Here is a 22,325-nt window from a genome sequence, read left to right as displayed (position 1 = left end):
ATATATATCCAAAATGTCCATTTATAAAGTGTGTTTGATCCAGAAAAAACAGCTTACAAAAACACAACGTCACTACAAAATATTTCAAAAGTTGCCTATAAACTTTGCCAAAATATTTCAAACTACTTTTGTAATGCAACTTTAGGTATTTTTAAAAGTTAATAATCGATCAAATTGTAGATGGGGCAATCTGTATTCAATACAGGAACGAAAACAAACCAGCGCTGCTTTTCACGTCTTGCGCAACTCACAAAAGTATCCCCAGTTCCGAGTTGGCCTACTTCTTCATTGCACAAAGGAATAACCTCAACCAAATTCCAAAGACTGGTAACATCCAGTGGAAGCGGAATTTGCAAATAAATTCATAAAAAATAGTTGAAGTGTACCTATGATGAAAATTACAGGCCTCTCTCATCTTTTTAAGTGGGAGAACTTGCACAATTGGTGGCTGACTAAATAGTTTTTTTTGCCCCACTGTATATCCATTGTTTTGTCAAAATTGCTAAATTCAGGTTGGGGATCATTGATGGACAGCGATATTCAAACCTTGTCTCGGATTTTCAATCAGATTTAAGTCAGGACCGAGACTGGACCCCTCAGGAACACTGAACTCCTCTCGGAAAGCCAATCTGGTGTGTCATTGGCATTAAAATTGCGACAAGCATACACACACATACCATGACGATGCCCAACCACATAAATTGAAAATACAGATGGTTTTACTCTGTGTGTTTTATTGGAAGTTTTTATTTTGAGCCAAAAAGTTTATTCCCTTCTCATTTTGTCTTGCAGTATTACTTAAGGACCTTTTTGCAAACATAATGGAGGATTTAAAAGAAATGTTTTAACACAGACTGTCACGATCGCAGTCGTCGTAGAAGCGTACATTTTTCTTTATTATAAATGTCGCGTACAAAACAAGAAACAACAAAAACAAACGTGAAGCTTACTAGGGCTATACAGGCCACTAACAAAGACAACTACCCACAAATATAAAAGGAAAAAAGGCTGCCTAAGTATGATTCCCAATCAGAGACAACATTAGACAGCTGTCCCTGATTGAGAACCATACCCGGCCAAAACATAGAAACAAAGAACATAGAGTTTCCCACCCGAGTCACACCCTGACCAACCAAACATAGAGAATAAAAAGATCTCTACGTTCAGGGCGTGACACAGACTTCCTTTTTGTCACTTTGTCATACCGGCCAGTAATGTGGAGAGAATGCAATGTTGTGAAACCCTCTGTATTTTCAAGTATTTTTGTTTTGTATTTATTAGGGATCCCCATTAGTTCCTGCCAAGGCAGCAGCTACTCTACCTGGGATCCAAACACATTAAGGCACTTACATTACATATAAAACAGTGCAACATATAACATTAGCGCTTGTGTGTGTATGTGTGTGTCTGTACCTTTGTGTGTGTCTCTTCACATTCCCCACTGTTCCATAAGCTGTATTTGTACCTGTTTTTTAAAATATGATTCTACTGCTTGCATGTGTTACCTGATGTTGAATAGAGTTCCATTTAGTCATGGATCTACTGTATGTAGTACTGTGCACCTCCCAAAGTTTGTTCTGGACTTGGGGATTGTGAAGAGACCTCTGGTGGCTTGTCTTGTGGGGTATGCATGGATGACCGAGCTGTGTGCTAGTAGTTTAAATAGACAGCTCGGTGCATTCAGCTTGTCAACACTTCTTACAAAAACAAGTAGTGATGAAGTCAAGTTCTCTTCAACTATAAACCTTGAGAGATTGACATGCATATCCTTAATGTTAGCTCCCTGTGTACCTTTAAGGGCCAACCATACTGCCCTGTTCTGAGCCAATTGTTCCTCTTTGTGGCACCTGATCACACTACTGAACAGTAGTCCAGGTGTGACAAAACTAGGGCCTGTTGGACCTGCATTGTTGATAGCATTGTTAAGAAGGCAGAGCAGCACTTTATTATGGCAGCACTTCATCTAAGCTACTCTTGTATCAATATGCTTTGACCATTACAGTTTACAATCCAGGGTTACTCCAAGCAGTTTAGTCACCTCAACTTGCTCAATTTCCACATTATTAATTACAAGATTTAGTTGGGGTTTAGGGTTTAGGGAATGATTTGTTCCAAATACAATGCTTTTAGTTTTTGAAATATTTAGGACTAACTTATTCCTTGCCACCCATTCTGAAACTAACTGCAGTTCTTTGTTAACCTCTCTGGGATATGTGGGACGGTAGCGTCCCACCTGGCCAAAAGCCAGGGAAAATGCAGAGCGCCCAATTTAAATAAATTACTATAAAAATCAAACTTTCATTAAATCACACATGCAAGATAGCAAATTAAAGCTACACTTGTGAATCCAGCCAACATGTCAGATTTCAAAAAGGATTTTCGGCGAAAGCAAACGATGCTATTATCTGAGGATAGCCTAAAGGCGCAACACAAAACGCAGAAATAAAAATATAATTCATGCCTTACCTTTGACGAGTTTCTTTTGTTGGCACTCCAATATGTCCCATAAACATCACAAATGGTCCTTTTGTTCGATTAATTCCGTCGATATATATCCAAAATGTCCATTTATTTTGCGCGTTTGATCCAGAAAAACACTGGTTCCAACTTGCGCAACGTGACTACAAAATATCTCAAAAGTTATCTGTAAACTTTGCCAAAACATTTCAAACTACTTTTGTAATACAACTTTAGGTATATTTTTAAACGTAAATAATCGATAAAAGGAGGAAAACAAACTGTAGCTACCTTTCTGGTCACGCGTCTATATCTAACAGTACACTTCAAGTTACCCTCGTTCAAGATGGCCATACTTCTTCATTACACAAAGGAAAAACCTCAACCAATTTCTAAAGACTGTTGAAGAAGGTCCCTTAGAAATCTCGATTCCCAATGAAAATTGCAAAGAGAATTACCTCAAAAAACAAATCTGAATGGTTTGTCCTCTGTGTTTCGCCTGCTAAATAAGTTATGTTATACTCACATGATTCAAACAGTTTTAGAAACTTCAGAGTGTTTTCTATCCAAATCTACTAATAATATGCATATCTTATCTTCTGGGGATGAGTAGCAGACAGTTGTATTTTGGGCATGCATTTCATCCGGACGTGAATATACTGCCCCCTGTCACCAAGAAGTTAAGTGTTGTAGTCATTTCAGTCGCTGTGGTAGCTGACGTGTGTAGTGTTGAGTCATCTGCATACATAGACACACTGGCTTTACTGAAAACAAGTGGCATGTCGTTAGTAAAGATTTTTTTTAAAGTAACGGGCCTAAACAGCTGCCCTGGCTAATTCCTGATTCTACCTGGATTATGTTGGAGAGACTTCCATTTAAAGAACACCCTCTGTGTTCTTTTAGACAAGTAACTCTTTATCCACAATATAGCAGGGGATGTAAAGCCATAACATATACATCTTTCCAGCAGCAGACTATGATCGATCATTTTAAAACAGCCCTCACAATCTTTTTATTATCAATTTCTCTCAGCCAATCATCAGTCATTTGTGTAAGTGCTGTGCTTGTTGAATGTCCTTCCCTATAAGTGTGCTGAAAGTCTGTTGTCAATTTGTTTACTGTAAAATATAATTTTATCTGGTTAAACACAATTTTTGGTGGTGGCAACATCATTTTATGGGTATGCTTGTCACCAGCAGGGACTGGGGAGTTTGTCAGGATAAAAATAATTATGAAAGGAGAAAGTCCAGGTAAAATGTTAAAGGAAAACCTGCCTCAGTCTTCTGAGTACCTAACCCTGCGATAGAGTTTTATTTTTCAGTGGGACAATCACACAAATATTAATGAACACACATAATGGCTTTTCAATAGGTGTGGAGGGCTCCCAACAGGTCCAGTCTCAGTCCTGACTTTAAATCTGCTTGAAAATCTGAGACAAGGTCTGAATATTGCTGTCAATCCATAATTCCCAACCAAATTTTTCTGAGGTCGAGCAATTTTGCCAAAAACAATGGATATATGTTGCCCTAAGAGTTGTCTTGAGCTGGTAGAATCATCTAAAAAATGATTTACAGTTGTAATTGCTGACAAAGTGTGTGTGTGTGTGTGTGTGTGTGTGTGTGTGTGTGTGTGTGTGTGTGTGTGTGTGTGTGTGTCTGTACAGGCTTGTCGGAATGGCTATGTCCAGCACCTGGAGCATCTGCTGTTCTACGGGGCGGACATGAGCGCACAGAATGCCTCAGGGAACACAGCGCTGCACATTTGTGCTCTCTACAACCAGGTGAGGGTGTATGTGTTTGTTTGTTCATACAAGTATAACTGCCCTACTCCCATCTGGTTTGATTGTGTAGGCCTGGAGGTCTCCCTGATGTCTCTCTGTTAACCTATTCTACTTGTGTTAAAGTCTGTTAAGTGTCTGAGTGAATGAACTGAACACACCACCAATCATCATTGACCTTAGACACACACACACACACACATACCTGCTTCTCGTTCCGTTCGTATGAGTTTGAAGTATATCTACAATTAAACGGCAGTTATTCTCGTTAACATAATTATTTTCCGCAATTAAGAGAAATTGGAGGAGAGGATCATGAGTAAGGGTGGAGAATGAGTGGCAAGGGGTTAAGTCTGTCTCTCGATCCCACCATTCAGCTCTCCTACTCTAGACTCAATGAGGCCCCAGATTTGCACATGTTCATTAGCTAAATGTGTTCTATTGAACATCACATCGTACATCATAGCATTTCTTAAATGCATTTGAGTCCTGACCCCACTCTTGCTTGAAAAGCTTTTCACATCTCAACCCACTTGTTTCTCAACTCTCCCACTACATCCTTATTGAGAATCATCTGACTCAATTAGCACCATGGCCTAGAATAGAATAGAATAGAATAGAATAGAATAGGATAGAATAGATGTTGCGTACACTAAAAACATAGAGGACATTAGTACATTCACTTACAACCGACCTCTGTCCCAGCTGCACTGGATAGATAAGACATATACCGATACAATTTACTTTGCATTTAGTAGTCCAGCACAAGGAACAAATGAATGAACAGCACAAGGAACAAACGAATGAACAGCACAAGGAAGGAAATAATGAACAGCACAAGGAAGGAACACATGAACAGCACAAGGAAGGAACGAATGAACAGCACAAGGAAGGAACGAATGAACCGCACAAGGAATGAACGAATGAACAGCACAAGGAAGGAACGAATGAACAGCACAAGGAAGGAACGAATGAACAGCACAAGGAACGAACGAATGTTTGAACACGCTCTTCTATCATGTCTTGTATCTATCCTCCTCTCTGTCTCTTCCTCTCTCTCTCTTCCTCTTCATCCCTTTCACATTTGGGGATTTTTCTGCAAATGGTTGAGGGCGGAATCCCCACGTCTCCTAATGTTTGGTAGTTTAGTGTCTGTACACATACACTGTTCTCCTGGTATTTAAACCTTCAAGTCGTATTATCCTGTGACAGGGCTACAATTAGAGTTGGGGGGAGGGGTCAGAGTGAGAGAGACAGTGGGAGAGAAAGAGGGCGGGCAGAATGAGAGAGAGAGGGGGGTTTACACGTCATCCATTTCTATTTCCAAATAAGCTTCAATGCAAATGGAGGGTGTAAAATGCCAATACATGGGATTGTTAGTTTGTTGAACGTGCCAAAATATAGAGAGCATATTATGCACTCTACAAATGCCAGAATTCACATCCCTCATGTTAGTTACTTTGCAAACTGGCATGAGGACAGAATTGATTGTGTGTGTGTCTTTGTGTGTGTTAATGTGCGTGTTTCTGTATACAACACTGTTCATGCGTGGTTGAGCACTCTGTGGGCGAGTTGTGCTGCACATTCAGACCCTTTAACTGTCTCTCTCTTTCTCTCTTTCACACTCTTTCTGTTCAACAGCTTTTTTCCTTTCCTTCACACATAATCTCCCTTCATACAGGTAGCTGTGTGTCTGTCAATATCTATTTTATTCTCTCTCTCTCTCTCTCTCTCTCTCTCTCTCTCTTCCATTTTTGTTTTTTAAAAGTTGGGGTTTGTGCCCACCTATGTTGCTTTTTTCCAGTCTACTTGTTTACTGCTAGTTCAAATAATCGAAAACTGGCTTCTGGACTATTCGGGTCACTGTACAAGTATTCTGTCTACTCAGAGCCGCTCCTCAGAGTCCTGTTCTTCCCTGTATTTTCTCAGGATAACTGTGCCAGGGTGCTGCTGGTCCGTGGAGCCAACAAAGAGGTGAAGAACTACAACAGCCAGAGTCCCTTCCAGGTGAGACCCGTAATACATCCTCCCATCCAAAAGCATTACCGTAGTTCTGACATATCAGTGCCGTGGGTTTACTTCCATCATGGGCTACATAGTTTATCCAATATATTCTGGGTCATATTCTGCCTGTTAGCTAATGGCTTAATGTCCTCCAACGTTCCTCCTACATTCAGCTAATGCTCTCATAGTATTATGACGTTGGTTCAGACGGAGAGAGAGAATGTGTACCGACTTCTTTAATGTGCTGCTGTGGGGAAGTTTTCTTATCAGCAGGTGAAACCTGGGTCAGAGATGGCAGTGTGAACGGGACTCTGTTGAGAAAAACACATGTTTCAAGTCCCAAGTAATACCAAGGATGCATCTCAATAGTCTGAAGTTGCTTCCTCTACTGTACCTAACTCCTCTACTTGACTCCTCTCCTGTATCTGCATCTGAAAAGCAAGTGCTGAAGGGAATGGGTTGAGTCGTACTAGGCTACATAGTTGTGTGTTTGACGCAGTTTTAGACATCATACAAAGTTGCATATGTCCATGGGTTGGCTAGATATTTTGCGTGTGTCTTGCAGAGATAATATGTAATTGCTTGAATACACAGAAGGCAGTGCAGCTGACATTATTGATTCCAATGAGAGTCCCGCATGAGTCACGTCTGAGTCACAAAGGAGCGTTTTGATATAAGGCAGTCCTCGGATCCTCGATGGCCCTCCACAGGCACTTCAGTGGCCCTTTTAATTACTCTGGCCTTCAGTGGGGTTGGACAGAAAAAGTTGATCTTGTCTAATTGTCTCCTATTCTTTTCCAATTGGAGAGAAGGAAAAGACACAAGCAGAGGATGGCTCAGTGGATTAGAACATGGTGCTCCCAATACCATGGTTGTGGGTACAATTCCCGTATGGGTCCCAGAAACGGAATATAGGTGTCTCTACCAACGTTGCCAATGAATTGATCAAGTATTGGGGCAGAGTTCAATGGAGTGGAAAAAAAATAGTGTGTGTCTGCCTGTGTATCTGTAGCTAAAAATAGAGTCCCAGCAGCACAATGAGATCCATCAATTAGAGCTCTGCTGAGTGACTCAAATTTTTTCACATTTTCCTCTCCTTTTCTCTCCTCTCGTTCTCTTCAAACGTTCTGCTCACTTGTCTTTCCTTTCTCCCATTTATTATCCCCCTCTCTCTCTCTCTTTTTCAATCTCTCCCTCTTTCTTTCTGTCAGCAGTGGAAAGTGAGAACAGTTTCTTTCACTGTGTTGCATTCAGATGAGATTGGAATCCCGCTGGGCACACACTGGTTGAATCAACTTTGTTTCCCATGTCATTTCATGTAAATTACGTTCAACGGTCTGTGCCCAGTGGGATGTGGAATAAGAAACTGGAATGAGATGAAACACTGGAATCAGTGAAACATGCAGAAGTGTTCAACACTATACTGAAGCTCCAATCGCTATTTGTCTCCCGGCGAAAGTCTACCCTTTTAGCCCAGGGTATGGGCTGATCTTTATCAGTATTGAGAAACTCCTGATCAGAAACAAGAACATGCAAATTCAAGAACGAGGGGAAGGGAAAGAGAGTATTTCGGCTCTCTATCTCTGTATCTCTAACAATTCTTCCTTTCCCATCTCCTTTCCAATCTCCTCCATCTTCCCTACTCGCGTTCTCCTATGTGCCTGGCCCTTTAAGGATTCTCCCTGGTCTTGAATCAGAATTCATTTCCTCCCTGAGTTGTTGGATGTAATTTCAGGCACAATTCTCCACCCATTCCTCCTCCCCTACCTCATTCTCTTCCTGCTCCTCCTCCTCTCATCCATCACCATAGACAACAATGTGTCTTCATGGGAAACAAGGGGTCATTCCGAGCATTTTTATGCCGTGGGAACGTGAAGGAGTAAGGGAGTGAAGGAGGGGGATGCAATCAAGGCGTTAGTGGACTGGTTTCCCCTATACAAGGCTGTGCACTACACTACAGCCGTGTGGGTTAGATGTGGTCTTTAGACTTTAAACCACACGACAGCTGTACACTGAGTAAAAAGGGTTCAAAAAGAGTTCTGCCGTTGTCCCCATAGGAGAACCCTTTCTGGTTCCAGGTAGAACTCTTTTGGGTTACATGTAGAACCCTCTTTGGAAAGGGTTCTACATGGAACCCAAAAGGGGTTATTCAATGGGCTCTCCTATGGGGACAGGCGAATAACCATTTTTGGTTTAGATAGCACCTTTTTTTTTAAAATCAGCTCTAGGCTTCATTCTGTACCTTCCATCGCCTCAGTGCTATCGCTCTCAGTTGACCAGTGTTCAGTTATGATACCCAGTGATCTGCAATCGGTGTTATGCCTATCACAACGACTCATAAGAAATGAGGGTATGTTATGTTTAAGCGTGGAAGGTTTGGATTTTGTTATTAAGTGTCGTCCAAAAAGACTGCAGTAAACCCCCCCACATACCCTCCTCCTCCTCCCTCCTCCCCACTCCCCCCCCTACTCCCCCCTACTCCCTCTCCCAGGAATTAGTTCTCCTGTAATGGAATCAAAGCGCTGTCCCTCTCACTGTACACTATATGTACATCCACTGTACCCTGGGGACACTATGATATTGCGCCCTTTCCTCCAGTGGGTAAGACTGAGGGTGACTTGTCACCAACCCATAGATGCCCATGCTGCCATGTTAACCAGCTGACGGTGGCGCTGTGGTGCCAAAAGGCTTAAAAACGGACATGGCTGCTTGCTGCTATATTTACGTTTGTTTTTGTCCTCTGAGGGAGAAGTGGTAATGAAGAGAAAGGGCAGAGAGGAGGGGAGAACGAGAAAGATGAGAGAGGAGAGTGAGAGGAAAGAAAGATGAGAGGGGACGGGTGAATGCGGGTTTATGATTCTTTCATGTCACACAAGGCTAGTGAGAGGGTCCTTCTTCCATTAGAGCCATGCTAACAGGATGCCACAGCTGACCCGCCAGCCACCACACTCGGTCTCTCTCATGTGTAGGTAGGATGGCCTCTCAAGCTTTTCTCACAACATATCCCTATATCCCTCTCTCTGGCGACCCTTTGCTTTCTCTCTTGTCCCTCCCTCTCTCTATTAAAAACTATTGCTCCCTCTCTTCACTTTCTTTCTCCTACTTGCTCTCTTCCACCACTGCTCTCTCTCTCTCACCATCTCTCACTCTTTCGCTGGTGGGTGTGGGTGAGTGTGGGCGTGTGTGTACGCATGTTGGTATGCACGTGTGTGTGTGTGTGTGTGCTAAAAGGTCAGGATTTGTAACAGGTTGCAGATGGTTAAAACCAGATAAGAATTTAGTGGAATCATGTCCAGATTACTACACAGACACACACACACACACACACACACAATGAATTGTTTGAATTTGTAGAGCAATGCAAAGGCTGTTTTGCAGAAAACTAAATGTGGCCCTCAAATTGCAATCCTCCTGATCCCCCCTCTCTCACAGGTGGCCATCATTGCGGGGAACTTTGAACTGGCCGAACTGGTCAAGAACCACAAAGAGACAGATATAGGTGAGTAACCATGGTTACCCTCCTGTTTTCTATGTCTGAAATTGATATATTATTGGATAATAGGTTGTTGATCTTTTCTTGTGTCTGTATGTGAGTGCATCTGCCCTTCTGCAAGTATGCTCTCCATCATTTTATTTAACTAGGCAAGTCAGTTAAGAACAAATTCTTATTTTCAATGACAGCCTAGGAACAGTGGGTTAACTGCCTTGTTCAGGGGCAGAACGACAGATTTGTACCTTGTAAGCTGAGGGGATTCAATCTTGCAACCTTTCGGTTACTAGTCCAACGCTCTAACCGCTAGGCTACGCCGCCACATGTGTGAGTGTGTGTTTGTGAGTGCGTGTTTGCGTGGGTGCTAGGAAACCATGACAGGATTTGACATTCAGCACAGCCCCCCCCCCCCTTCGTGGGATTACCCTATCACACTGGGGAATCCAGGATCCTTCAGGTGGCATATGAGAGAAGGGTTAGGGAGGGATAGAATGGGGCAGAGATATTTCCTCACAGACTCTCTACTAAATCCCCGCCGAAAAAAGGGTGTCCTTCTTCCAAAGGAATTTAAAAAACAGATTTCTACTTTCTCTGTGGGTTTATCTGCCTTGCACTCCACACCCCCCACGACCCGACAACAGCATCATCTTTCTTAATTCAACTATTTCACATGGAGGGGAAAAGGTTAAGCGGGAGGGATTACCATCCCCAGACAAATGAAATAAAAATGGAATAAATAAATAGAAAAAGAGTGAATGGATAAATAAACAACATCATCTAAAGATGTAATCCACGATTGCCGCCCGCCCCCCCCGAGCGAAATTCCCGAGGCCTCACAGCTGCAGCGAGGGCTAGATGAAACGCAGCGCTGCAGGATTACCCCGCGTCTCTCACATCTGCTGCCGTCGTTCCCGCTCCCCCCTCTCAGAGCCCCCTTCCCGCTCCCCACGTTCAGCATGGACCCTCTCACACCGGGACGCCGTCGCACCTCAAACTCTGGTGGGGCCATGAGAGCCTGCCACGCCCGAACTCTGCCATTGACCATTAGATGTTGCTAGCGGAATGAAAAGTCCCGGATAACTGTTCTCTGTTACAGTCCTCGTTGCTTTTTCTTTCTCTCTGTCTTTCTCTCTCTCTACCTCTTTCTACCTCTATCTTTCGGCTCACTGTCAATTTGTGATGGGATATTGGCGATGCTGGATTATCGGTGATGGGTTCTGCATGTTGCAAAGCAAAGAAAGGTGGGTGCTCTGAAGCTCAACCACCCCCCTCCTACCTCCTCTACCCTCCTACCCTCTGCCCTGTCCAGCCATCCCTAGTTCCCTTCTCGCCCGCTCCAGGTGGGTGGTAGCTTGCTATGTTGGGATACAGGTCGAATTGTGTTTCTGCGGTATGGTGGGTAGTTGTCTATCCTGCATGAGCTGAGGCATTACCCTGGCATGGGTACATACTGTGTGTGTGTGTGTGTGTGTGTGTGTGTGTGTGTGTGTGTGTGTGTGTGCGTGCCTATGCGCATGTGCCTGTGTGTGTGTGTGTGTCTGTACAGTATTTAGAATGTGCACTAAAGAGCATTAGCCCAGAAAGAGTAGAGTCGGTAGCACTATGCTTCATTAACACTCACACACCTTCTCTCCCTCTTTCTCCCTACATCCTTCTCGCTCCCTTGTTCCCAGATGTGTGATGGACAGTGTCAGTGACATTATAGTCTCTTTCTATCTCTCTCTCTCTTTCTTTGTGTTGGAGTTTGATTATAAAATAGGCATGAATTTAATCCTGTACAAGAGAGCACAGAGCACTTCAGCTAAGCCTGACACTGCCTAGCCCTAGAACCCAACTCAAGGTTCTCATGAATCAGTGTATTATTTATTTACTATCATGGTATGTCTCAACACTCATATTCAATTAACTAGTCTGTTATTCAATCTCTGTATTTAGACCCATAGGAGATACCAGAGAATCAGACCAAAACAGTAGAAATGATTGGATAGATTATGGTGGATGGGTTATATTGCCATATAATGTATGCTTAGGTTTTTGGACTGGGTTAGCAAACACAAGGCTAATATATGAATATTAAAGTAGATGAATTAGGGATGGATAGAGCAGAAATTAATCTCCTCGGAGGACGAGGCGTCATTCTCTAGCTCAGCCTATAGTGAGAATTCCCGTGTGTGTGTGTGTGTGTGTGTGTGTGTGTGTGTGTGTGTGTGTGTGTGTGTGTGTGTGTGTGTGTGTGTGTGTGTGTGAGATCTACATCCATAGTAATGACACAGACAATGGCGGGAGTGATGAGAGGTGAGTCTCGCTATGTTCATCTCTTTTGAGTCAGCGGACTCTCGCTCCTAGTGAAAGCAACACACTCCTAACCGGCAAACAGGTTACCATGGCATCAGAGCCTGTGTGCTAATCATTACAAGACTATGGCATCTGGCTGATGCCCCAGATGGTAAGAGAACGTTGGGCAGAGGTACAATTCCCAGTTTGAAGGAAAGTTATAGAGAGGGGATAGTTGGAGATAAAAGAGATAAAGGAGGGGTGGGGAGGGGGGGTGGAGAGATGTTGTAGAAAGAGAAGTATAGTTGGAAAGGGGTAATACTGTAGATAGAGATAGGGATGGGAAATAACTAGTGACAGAGAGGGATCTAGTAGAGAGAGAATTGTATAGAAAAGAATAGGACTTTATTGTTCATTTGCAGAGAAATTTGTATTTTTACTGACACAGTACTCCTGGGGCAGTAACCGAAAGGTCGCTAGTTCAAATCCACAAGCTTACAAGGAGAAAAATGCCCCAGGGTCGCTGGATAATGAGCATTCTGGCTGTGACCCCATTCTCAGGGGGTTTCTAAGGGAGAGTTGGGATATGCCAAAAACACATTTAGGATAAAGTTAAGCACCCATCCATATCCTTATATCACTCTGACACAGCAACATGGTCAGCCACAGAGCAGCACCCCAGGAGAAGTTTAGCAGAGAGGGGTAGCAAATAAAGGTGGTGAGAGCTATAAGTAGATATAGGGGGTAGTAAGTAGAGGTTAAATTGACATAGGAGTTAGTGTGCAATGTGTCCAATCGATCAGTGCTTTAGGAACTAGGTGTGACTGAATGTGTCCAGACCCTCTGCTTTGGTAGACAGGCTAGTAAATCTGTTTCTTAAATCCAGTTAGTTTTTTTCCCATTCTGCCGGTAAGCCTCTCTAAGAATGATTGGCAGATGTGTGTATTAGACATCACGCTGCAAGAGCGTGATAATCCGACATGGGGGTCAAATCAAACACACAGATACACAATGTGCGCACCATACACAAACATGCACACAGAGACACGTGCACACACACATTCAGCACACTCAACACACTCAACTTAGCACACAAATGGCCATCCAAACAAACACTCAACTAAACACCCAGACGACCAAACACACACTCGACCAATGCTCAGCGACAACATGGCATACTCTTGCAGGGCCATGACGTAATTTAAAAATACACTTTTTAGCAGTTCAAATAAGTCTTATGTCTCCTCCTTAGTGTACCATGGTAGTGAATTATTCTCTTAATGTCACTGACTAGCAAATCCAGTCTCCCTAATTAAAGAACAAACACAGCCTGCGTGGCTCTGAGTAGCTGGTCACACGGTTCACTGCAGCCTGTTCTACACAGCTTTTGATGAGACAGCCAGAGAGCACCCTTTAGTGATGGGATTTAGAGGAGACAGCGGAAGATGAAAGGAAGTGAGAGAGCTACTTCCTGCTGTTGAGGAGAAGGTTGAGTAGTGTTGTGGAATATATTGTGTGTCCTAGTTTGCTGCGGTGGAACGTGTGCGGTGGGTGTGGATTAGGGTTTAATGGCGGACTCAGGGTTACCGAGATTTACCGGGATTTCCCGCCAAAACCCATTCACTTTTCCCAATAAATGCATGTAATTTAAATAACATTTTCCTATTGCATTCGTTACCATTCATTAGCATTAGTTAACCAAAACAATCGATGATAAGCCTATTTCTAGCAATAAAGTAACAATTAATTTAAATAAACATTTTAAAACAAAACATGGAGAAATCAGAATCTACCAATTTTCCTTCCCCAGAAAATAGCAAGAAATGAACGGTCTTTCTAGTATTCCCATTCAAACCAGAAGGGCTATTTAAAAGCAAATAGTTCCATTGAAAAAAATCGGACATGATTATAACACTTGGGGGCTCTCCAGATGGTGGTGCGGTTTGCCCAACGCATCACCGGGAGCACACTGCCTGCCCTCCAGGACACCTACAGCACCCGATGTCACAGGAAGGCCAAAAAGATCATCAAGGACATCAACACACCGAGCCACGGCAATAGGTAAAAGCGAACATTTACCGATTGCATTCGTTACCATTTATTAGCATTTGTTAGCCCAAAAAAATCTATGGTAATCCCATTTCTAGCAATAAAGTACGATTTAAATTTACATTTTAAAACTAATGTTTTAACATTAGTATTTACAGTTGAAGTCGGAAGTTTACATAAACTTAGGTTGGAGTCATTAAAACTCATTTTTCAACCACTCCACAAATGTCTTGTTAACAAACTATAGTTTTGGCAAGGCGGTTAGGACATCTACTTTGTGCATGACACAAGTCATTTTTCCAACAATTGTTTACAGACAGATTATTTCACGTATAATTCACTGTATCACAGTTCCAGTGGGTCAGAAGTTTACATAAATTGAGTTTTAAGTGCCTTTAAACAGCTTGGAAAATTCCAGAAAATTATGTCATGGCTTTAGGAGATTCTGATTGGCTAATTGACATCATTTGATTCAATTGGAGGTGTACCTGTGGATATATTTCAAGGCCTACCATCAAACTCAGTGCCTCTTTGCTTGACATCATGGGAAAATCAAAATAAATCAGCCAAGACATCAGAAAAAAAATTGTAGACCTCCACAAGTCTGGTTCATCCTTGGGAGCAATTTCCAAATGCCTGAAGGTACCATGTTCATCTAAACAAACAATAGTACGCAAGTATAAACACCATGGGACCACGCAGCCGTTATACTGCTCAGGAAGGAGACACGTTCTGTCTCCTAGAGATAAACGTACTTTGGTGCGAAAAGTGCAAATCAATCCCAGAACAACAGCAAAGGACCTTGTGAAGAAGCTGGCAGAAACAGGTACAAAAGCATCTATATCCACAGTCCTAAATCGACATAACCTGAAAGGCCGCTCATCAAGGAAGTAGCCACTGCTCCAAAAACGCCATAAAAACGCCAGACATTGGTTTGCAAATGCACATGGGGACAAAGATTGTACTATTTAGAGAAATGTCCTCTGGTCTGATGAAACAAAAATATAACTGTTTGACCATAATGACCATTGTTGTGTTTGGAGGAAAAAGGGGGAGGCTTGCAAGCCGAAGAACATCATCCCAACCATGAAGCACGGGGGTGGCAGCATCATGTTGTGGGGGTGCTTTCTGCAGGAGGGACTGATGCACTTCACAAAATAGATGGCATCATGAGGTAGGAAAATGATGTGGATATATTGAAGCAACATCTCAAGACATCAGTCAGGAAGTTAAAGCTTGGTCACAAATGGGTCTTCCAAATGGACAATAACCCCAAGCATACTTCCAAAGTTGTCGCAAAATGGCTTAAGGACAACAAAGGCAAGGTATTGGATTGGCCATCACAAAGCCCTGACCTCAATCCCATAGACAATTTGTGGGCAGAACTGAAAAAGCGTGTGTGAGCAAGGAGGCCAACACACCTGACTCAGTTACACCAGCTCTGTCAGGAGGAATAGGCCAATATTCACCCAACTTATTGTGGGAAGCTTGTGGAAGGCTACGCAAAACTTTGACCCAAGTTAAACAATTTAAAGGCAATGCTACCAATTACTCATTGACTGTATGTATACTTCTGACCCACTGGGAATGTAATGAAAGAAACAAAAGCAGAAATAAATAATTCTCTCTACTATTATTGACATTTCACATTCTTAAAATAAAATGGTGATCCTAACTGATCTAAGACAGGGAATTTTTACTAGGATTAAATGTCAGGAATTGTTAAAACTGAGTTTAAATGTATTTGGCTAAGGTATATGTAAACTTCTGACTTCAACTGTACCTTTAAATGTTACTTTATTGCTAGAAATAGGCTTACCATCGATTTTTTGGGCTAACTAACGAATGCAATAGGTAAATGTTCACTTTTATGTCAAATATAACCTAGCTTAGAATGGCATATGATTTTTGGCGGGTTTCGATTCATATACAATTTATCAACCACAGCGCCATCCATGGTATTGAGTATTTTGGATTAGCAGAAAATCGGGATATATTCCTCCTGACAAGATCACCACAATAAAAAAAATTAAAACAGCAACAACCTTCCCAATTCCCTCGATGGCCAGGTGCAAGGGGAGAGAAAAGGACAAAGCTGCATCTTTCAGTAAGCTAAAATGAATGTCAATAGAGTCTAAACTCATAATAGTTTAGCAGTTGGCCAACAGTGGCCAGTTTAAAACTAGACTACATCAACAAAATTGTGCGGTGACTTTGAGAGAACTTTGAGTTGATTCATTTGCAACAAATACAACAAGAAACCGTTCGATTCATGTGTATATTTCCCCGTTTACATATCAAATCAAATGTTATCGTTCACCAACACACATTTAGCAGTTGTTTTTGCGGGTGTAGCGAAATGCTTGTCTTACTAGCTCCAACAGTGCAGTAGTATTAAACAATGCAACAATACACACAACTCTTAGAGTAAAATAATGGAATTAAGAAATATATAAATATTAGGACGAGCAATGTTGGAGTGGCATTGACTAGAATACAGTAGTGTAGATTACAGTATATACATATGTAATGAGTAAACCAGTATGTAAACATTATTAAAGTGACCAGTGATTCCAGGTCTATCTACATGGGGCATCAGCTTCTAAGGTGCAGGGTCGAGTAACCGGGTGATTCCCAGTTAGTGATGGCTGTTTAACAGTCTGATGGCCTTGAGGTAGTAGCTGTTTTTCAGCCTCTCGGTCCCAGCTTTGATGCACCTGTACTGACCTTGCCTTTTGGATGGTAGTGGGGTGAAAAGGCCGTGGCTCAGTTGGTTGATGTCCTTGATGGTCTTTTTGGCCTTCCTGTGACATCGGGTGCTGTAGGTGTCCTGGAGGTGCAGAAAGTGTGCTCCCCGTGATGCGTTTGGCAGTCCGGACCACTATCAGGAGAGCCCCCCAGTGGTATAATCATGTCAGATTTCTTTCACTGGTATTATTTGCTTTTAAATAGCATTTCCAGTTTGAGCGGGAAAACTGGAAAGACCGTTCATTTCTTGCTATTTCTTGGGGAGGAAAATTGGTCGATTCTGCATAAAATATTGAACCCTAGTGTGTATGTGTCGGAGTCTGTGAATGGTAGTGGTGGGAAAAGTACTCAAATGTCGTACTTTATTAAAAGATAAGATACCTTAATAGAAATGACTGGAGTAAAAAAGAGTCACCCAGTAAAATACTAAGTCTAAAAGTATTTGGTTTTATATATATATATATATATATACAAGTATCAAAAGTAAAAGCAAAAGCATAAATAATTTCAAATTCCTTATATTAAGCAAACCAGACAGCACAATTCATATTTTTTTTAAATTCCGAATAGCCAGGGGCACACTCCAACACAGACATAATTTACAAACGAAGCATGTGTGTGTTTAGTGAGTCCGCCAGATCAAAGACAGTGGGGATGACCAGGGATGTTCTCTTAATAAGTGCGTGAATTTGCCAATTTTCCTGTCCTGCCAAGCATAAAAATGTAATGAGTATTTTTGCGTGTTAGGGAAAACGTATGGCGTAAAAAGTACAATATTATTTTTATGAATGTTGTGAGGCTAAATCTGATTATTTTGTAACCGCTCTTTCAGATTGTAATGGGAACCCAATTCAATTCAGGGAAAACTGTCAAATTCCTAAAGTGTTCTTCTTCCTCTCTGCCACTGATAAAGTGTGCAAAGCTGCAATCAAGGCTGTAATCAAGGCAAAGGTTGGCTACTTTGAAGAATCCTAAATATAAACTATATTTTGATTTATTCAACACTTTTTTGGTTACTACATGATTCCATATGTGTTATTTCATAGTTTTGATGTCTCCACTATTATTCTACAATGTAGAAAATAGTACAAATAAAGAAAAACCCTAGAATGAGTAGGTGTGTCCTAACTTTTGACTGGTACTGTATGTTATAATATCGTCTTCGTATCTCAAAAGCATTGTAATGTGGTTTACATTAAAAATCTAAATGGAAATTATTAAAATCTAAAAGATCAAATTCAACCAGAGAGCACCCTTCTTAGATTATGATGAAAGGCTCACTCCGCGCTCTTGCACTCCAGATTGAATTTACGTACACTCTAGATCTACAACTTTCCGACCTAAGGATCACTGGCGTCATGATTTAACCTCGTATTTGTCAGAGTTCCCAGTTGTCTTGAAAGCGCTATAAATCTCATGGTAGGCTACCCTTCTTCAGCTCATATCTGTTTGAAGCTGGATTCAGTGCTCTTGTCTGCATTAAAACCAAATATCGATACAGGTTGGATGTGATAGCAGAGGCGCACTGTCGACCACACCCCCTGACTTTGAAAAGCTCCAAAGTTACGTATCAAGCAGTGACGGCTGGTGACTTGAAAAATTGAAGAGGATAGGCGACCCACGGTATAGGCGCGGAACACACAGAGACAACAAATACATACAGTAATGAGAGACAATTGACAGGGGTACTCACAGTGCTTGGAGGGGAAACATTCAATGTGCCAGTGGATGAGCGGGCACATGAGATGTGGTTTCAGTTCATGTCAGGAGAAAGTGGCAATGGTAGTGGAGTGGAGTGGAGTAGTCATCACCTCTTAATCAGGGAACAGGAGAGGACTTAGCTGTAAATACAAATAGTAGATACATTCCATTACAGCTGCACCATCATAGGTTTGGAAGAGTTTCTCTGTGAAGTTAAACTCAGACATCTCAAAATTCATGAAGTCAAACACAGACTGCGCATCTCACCCTCTTTAACACATCAAAGTATCCCAAGAAATGTTCCTGAATAAAGTCCTGATCATCCACATACCTGACAACTGCAAGCAGACTGGTGGCACCATAGGTCCCAGAGCGATTTTTGAGGCAATTTTTACCCCCTGGAGCCTGGTTTTTCCTTATATGTTATCCTAACTAGGAAAACGGTGGACCCTATAAGGTATGACATTGATTAATCCGTTGTAAAAAGGTTTGATATGGGCTGTGACGGGACCAGTTTTTCCTAATCAGGTCACATGGTTTTAAAAAAACTCCTAAAAAACAACTACTGGCCCTGGGGGGGATGAAAACCCTTTCAAACTGCAGCTACCTTATATTTGTTGATATACATTTAGACTAGATTATGAGGGGGATTACCTCTAACCAGACATATAGACAACAACTGATAGACAATATAACTCATAGGGCAGAGCTTTCTTTATCCATGTTTGCATCATGCAGGCCTATGCAACTGTAGGCCTTACAAAAAAAATGTACTCACATCTGTCGTCACTATTATGTTGAATCATTAATTCCAGTTAATAATGTTGGATTAAAAACATATAGGCAGCCTAGTCAGCCCAATTTTGAATATATTTTGAATATTTCTCCTGACGCACAAATAGACCATAAATACATAATGTTACTAATTCGTTTACCCTGACCAGATCGACAGGGCTCTTATTAGTAGCCTACAGTTGATCAGACTGAAAAATAGTCTCATTTTCAACCCATACAGCATTTCAGATTTCTAATGTTTAGGTGTAGCCTAAGCTGCTGCAACATTTATATCATGAGTTTTTGCTTGTGCTTGTCCGGATTGATGATGTGTTATCATCTTTGCTAAATAAATACTGGAGGAAAGTGAAAAGCCTACTTGACGCAAATAAATGCACAGCGTCTACCTCTTTAGTCGTTTAATGGATGACGTGATGGAAGCTATCAAATCATTCGGAGTTGACAGTCGAAAGTTTGAAATGTTCAGCAAGTAAAGCATCGTGACGTGCAATTACCTCTGCAACCTTCTTGTAGTTGCCCCTGTCGGTGGAACTTTCCCTCGTGTCCTCTAAAAGCAAATTATTGCATGCCCAAAAACGCAGTGCTGTTGATACAGTGGCTTGCGAAAGTATTCACCCCCCTTTGCAGTTTTCCTATTTTGTTGCCTTACAACCTGGAATTAAAATAGATTTTTGGGGGGTATCATTTGATTTACACAACATGCCTACAACTTTGAAGATGCAAAATATTTTTTATTGTGAAACAAACAAGAAATAAGACACAAAAACTGAAAACTTGAGTGTGCTGTTGAAGTTACTGTAGACCGGTGTGTTTTAATCAATTATTTGCTGACATATGAATACATTCATATAGTTTTATCTAAAAAGGATAACTTTTTAATGTTTGGTCCTGCCCTTCCTCCTCTGAGGAGCCTCCACTGGTATCAAGCACACCCATCTCATTAATGTTGGTGAGACATTATGTCAGACTAATTTGCAATTGACTGTCATAGCCCCACATTAAAAGTATGTGATGGTGAGTTGAGAAGACAATCAGAAATAGTGTTAGAATGTTTTTCAATTGCCTGCCATAGCCCCAAATAAAAAAAAAAACATTTGCTGTTAATTACATCATTTTTTGTTCACATGGTTGGGGTCGAGAGAATTTTCAGATATCAAAATGGAATCTTGGGCCCAAAACGTTTGGGAACCCCTAGCCTAAACCTTGTACTTTGCAGGGTGAATGAGTTGAGCAATTAACAGTATATTAATTGATAAACAGTAAATTAACAGATAAGTTGTGTTTATGGTCGTTCCATATGATTTCAATCACTGCACACCTTTTTATTTTAACGAAATCTTCCATACATGTTGCCCGTGGTAGAAGTGGTCAGAAAGAGACTTTTTAGATCTGAATGCCAAAATATTCAGGAGACAGGGGTGGTCTTAGTTGACCCATTTTGCATACCCCACCCTACCATGTTGTCACCCCAAAAGCTCTCACAGTCTCACACAAGAATAAGACGTTCATCCATGTTTCTCAAACGTCAAATTTGTAAGTTTTTCCAAATGTTAAATGGTGAAGTATTTGGTTACTTTTCTGTATCATTCCAAGGTTACATTTAGGAATTAACTCCAAATTCTTAAGGTTATGCATTAACTCAGAATGGTTAAGGTAAGGGTTAAGGTTTGGGATAGGCTTAAAGGGATACTTCAGGATTCTGGCAATGAGGCCCTTTATGCACTTCCCCAGAGTCAGATGAACTTGTGGATTCAATTTATATATCTTTGTGTCCAGTATGAAGGAAGTTAAAGGTAGTTTTGCCAGCCAATTCTAGTTAGTGTTAGCGCAATGGCTGGAAGTCTATGGGTGTCTTCTAGCATTTGTGCAACTACCTCTAACTTCCTTCATACTGGACACAGAGATATAAAAATTGTATCATGGAGCTTATCTGCCTCTGGGGATGTAGATAAAGGCATTGCCAAAATCCGGAAGTATCCCTTTAAAACAAAAAAATAAAAATATATTGTTGGACAACTTTGATATTTTTGTTTTAAAGGGATACTTCAGGATTTTGGAAATGAGGCACTTTATCTACTTCCCCAGAGTCAGATAAACCTGTGGATACCATGTTTATGTCTCTGTGTCCAGTATGACAGAAGTTAAATGTAGTTGCACAAGCATGCTATCAGATACTCATAGACTTCCAGTAAGTGTCTGCCTCTGGTTCCAAAGGTTGCATGTTCAAATTGTTGGGTTCTAAGGTTCTGAGAATATAAAATATACTTATTCATGTCACCGAGGGAGTGCTGAGGTTTAGAGGGTCTACACCAGAAGTTAATCTGCAGGGGGAAGGTATATAGTGGGGGCAATTTAGCTTGGAATGTATTGAGTGCAGGGAAGCGATCACATGTGGTAGGCATTGATAAGGGGAGAGAGCCATGGATTAGTGATGAAGAGGGGTCAAGGTCAGGTCACGTTAAGGGAGAAATAAATGTTTATGGCCCGTATCACTTAGTGTCCTGCCTAGCAGTAAAGATACAATGTTTGTACAGATGTGTAGGAGGAGACTCGTAGGAAGGGTTAAATATCAGTGCTTGTGTGAACATTTTTTTGTCTAATGCAGCTGTATTGACCCTCTTGGAAGAATAAACTTGGTTAAACTTTCATAGTGTCCGATGAGTTTTTTACTCTGAGAATTAGAAGCTAACAGAATCCAGTGATAGAAAGTTGTTTTGGATATTTTTGTTTTAAAGTGGACCGGCGGCCATCTTTCTAGTAGTAATTGGAAGTTAAAGTTTCAATTCAATTTAAATGTTAATGGTGTACCCGCTGAATTGCAGGGCTCTGAAGTGATAGGTCCATTCTATGAATTATATTTCTATGATTGAAATGACACCCACCATGTATTCAAGAGGATACTGTGTCTCAACCAATTACTGGCACAACACAAACACTTCAGATTATGTAAAATAGAATCTATGCTACAACAAGCTTAAAAAAAATACATAGTTGTTTACTTAAAATAATATAATAGTTTGACAACCGTGT

General features: G+C 41.4%; 1 protein-coding gene across 1 annotated transcript in view; it reads left to right on the top strand.

Annotated features, from left to right (window-relative positions):
- The window catches only part of LOC139411283 (SH3 and multiple ankyrin repeat domains protein 2-like), a 162,580-nt gene that overhangs the window by 28,981 nt on the left and 111,274 nt on the right, over positions 1-22,325 (top strand). Inside the window, exons 7-9 of the mRNA XM_071157362.1 lie at positions 4,121-4,237; positions 6,164-6,241; positions 9,671-9,737. Coding sequence (XP_071013463.1) covers positions 4,121-4,237; positions 6,164-6,241; positions 9,671-9,737 — 262 coding nt within the window. The remainder of the gene's footprint in view (positions 1-4,120; positions 4,238-6,163; positions 6,242-9,670; positions 9,738-22,325) is intronic.

The sequence above is a fragment of the Oncorhynchus clarkii genome, chromosome 6 (assembly GCF_045791955.1).
Source record: "Oncorhynchus clarkii lewisi isolate Uvic-CL-2024 chromosome 6, UVic_Ocla_1.0, whole genome shotgun sequence".
NCBI classification, from domain to species: domain Eukaryota; kingdom Metazoa; phylum Chordata; class Actinopteri; order Salmoniformes; family Salmonidae; genus Oncorhynchus; species Oncorhynchus clarkii.
This window is presented reverse-complemented; position numbering and strand designations above follow the sequence as displayed.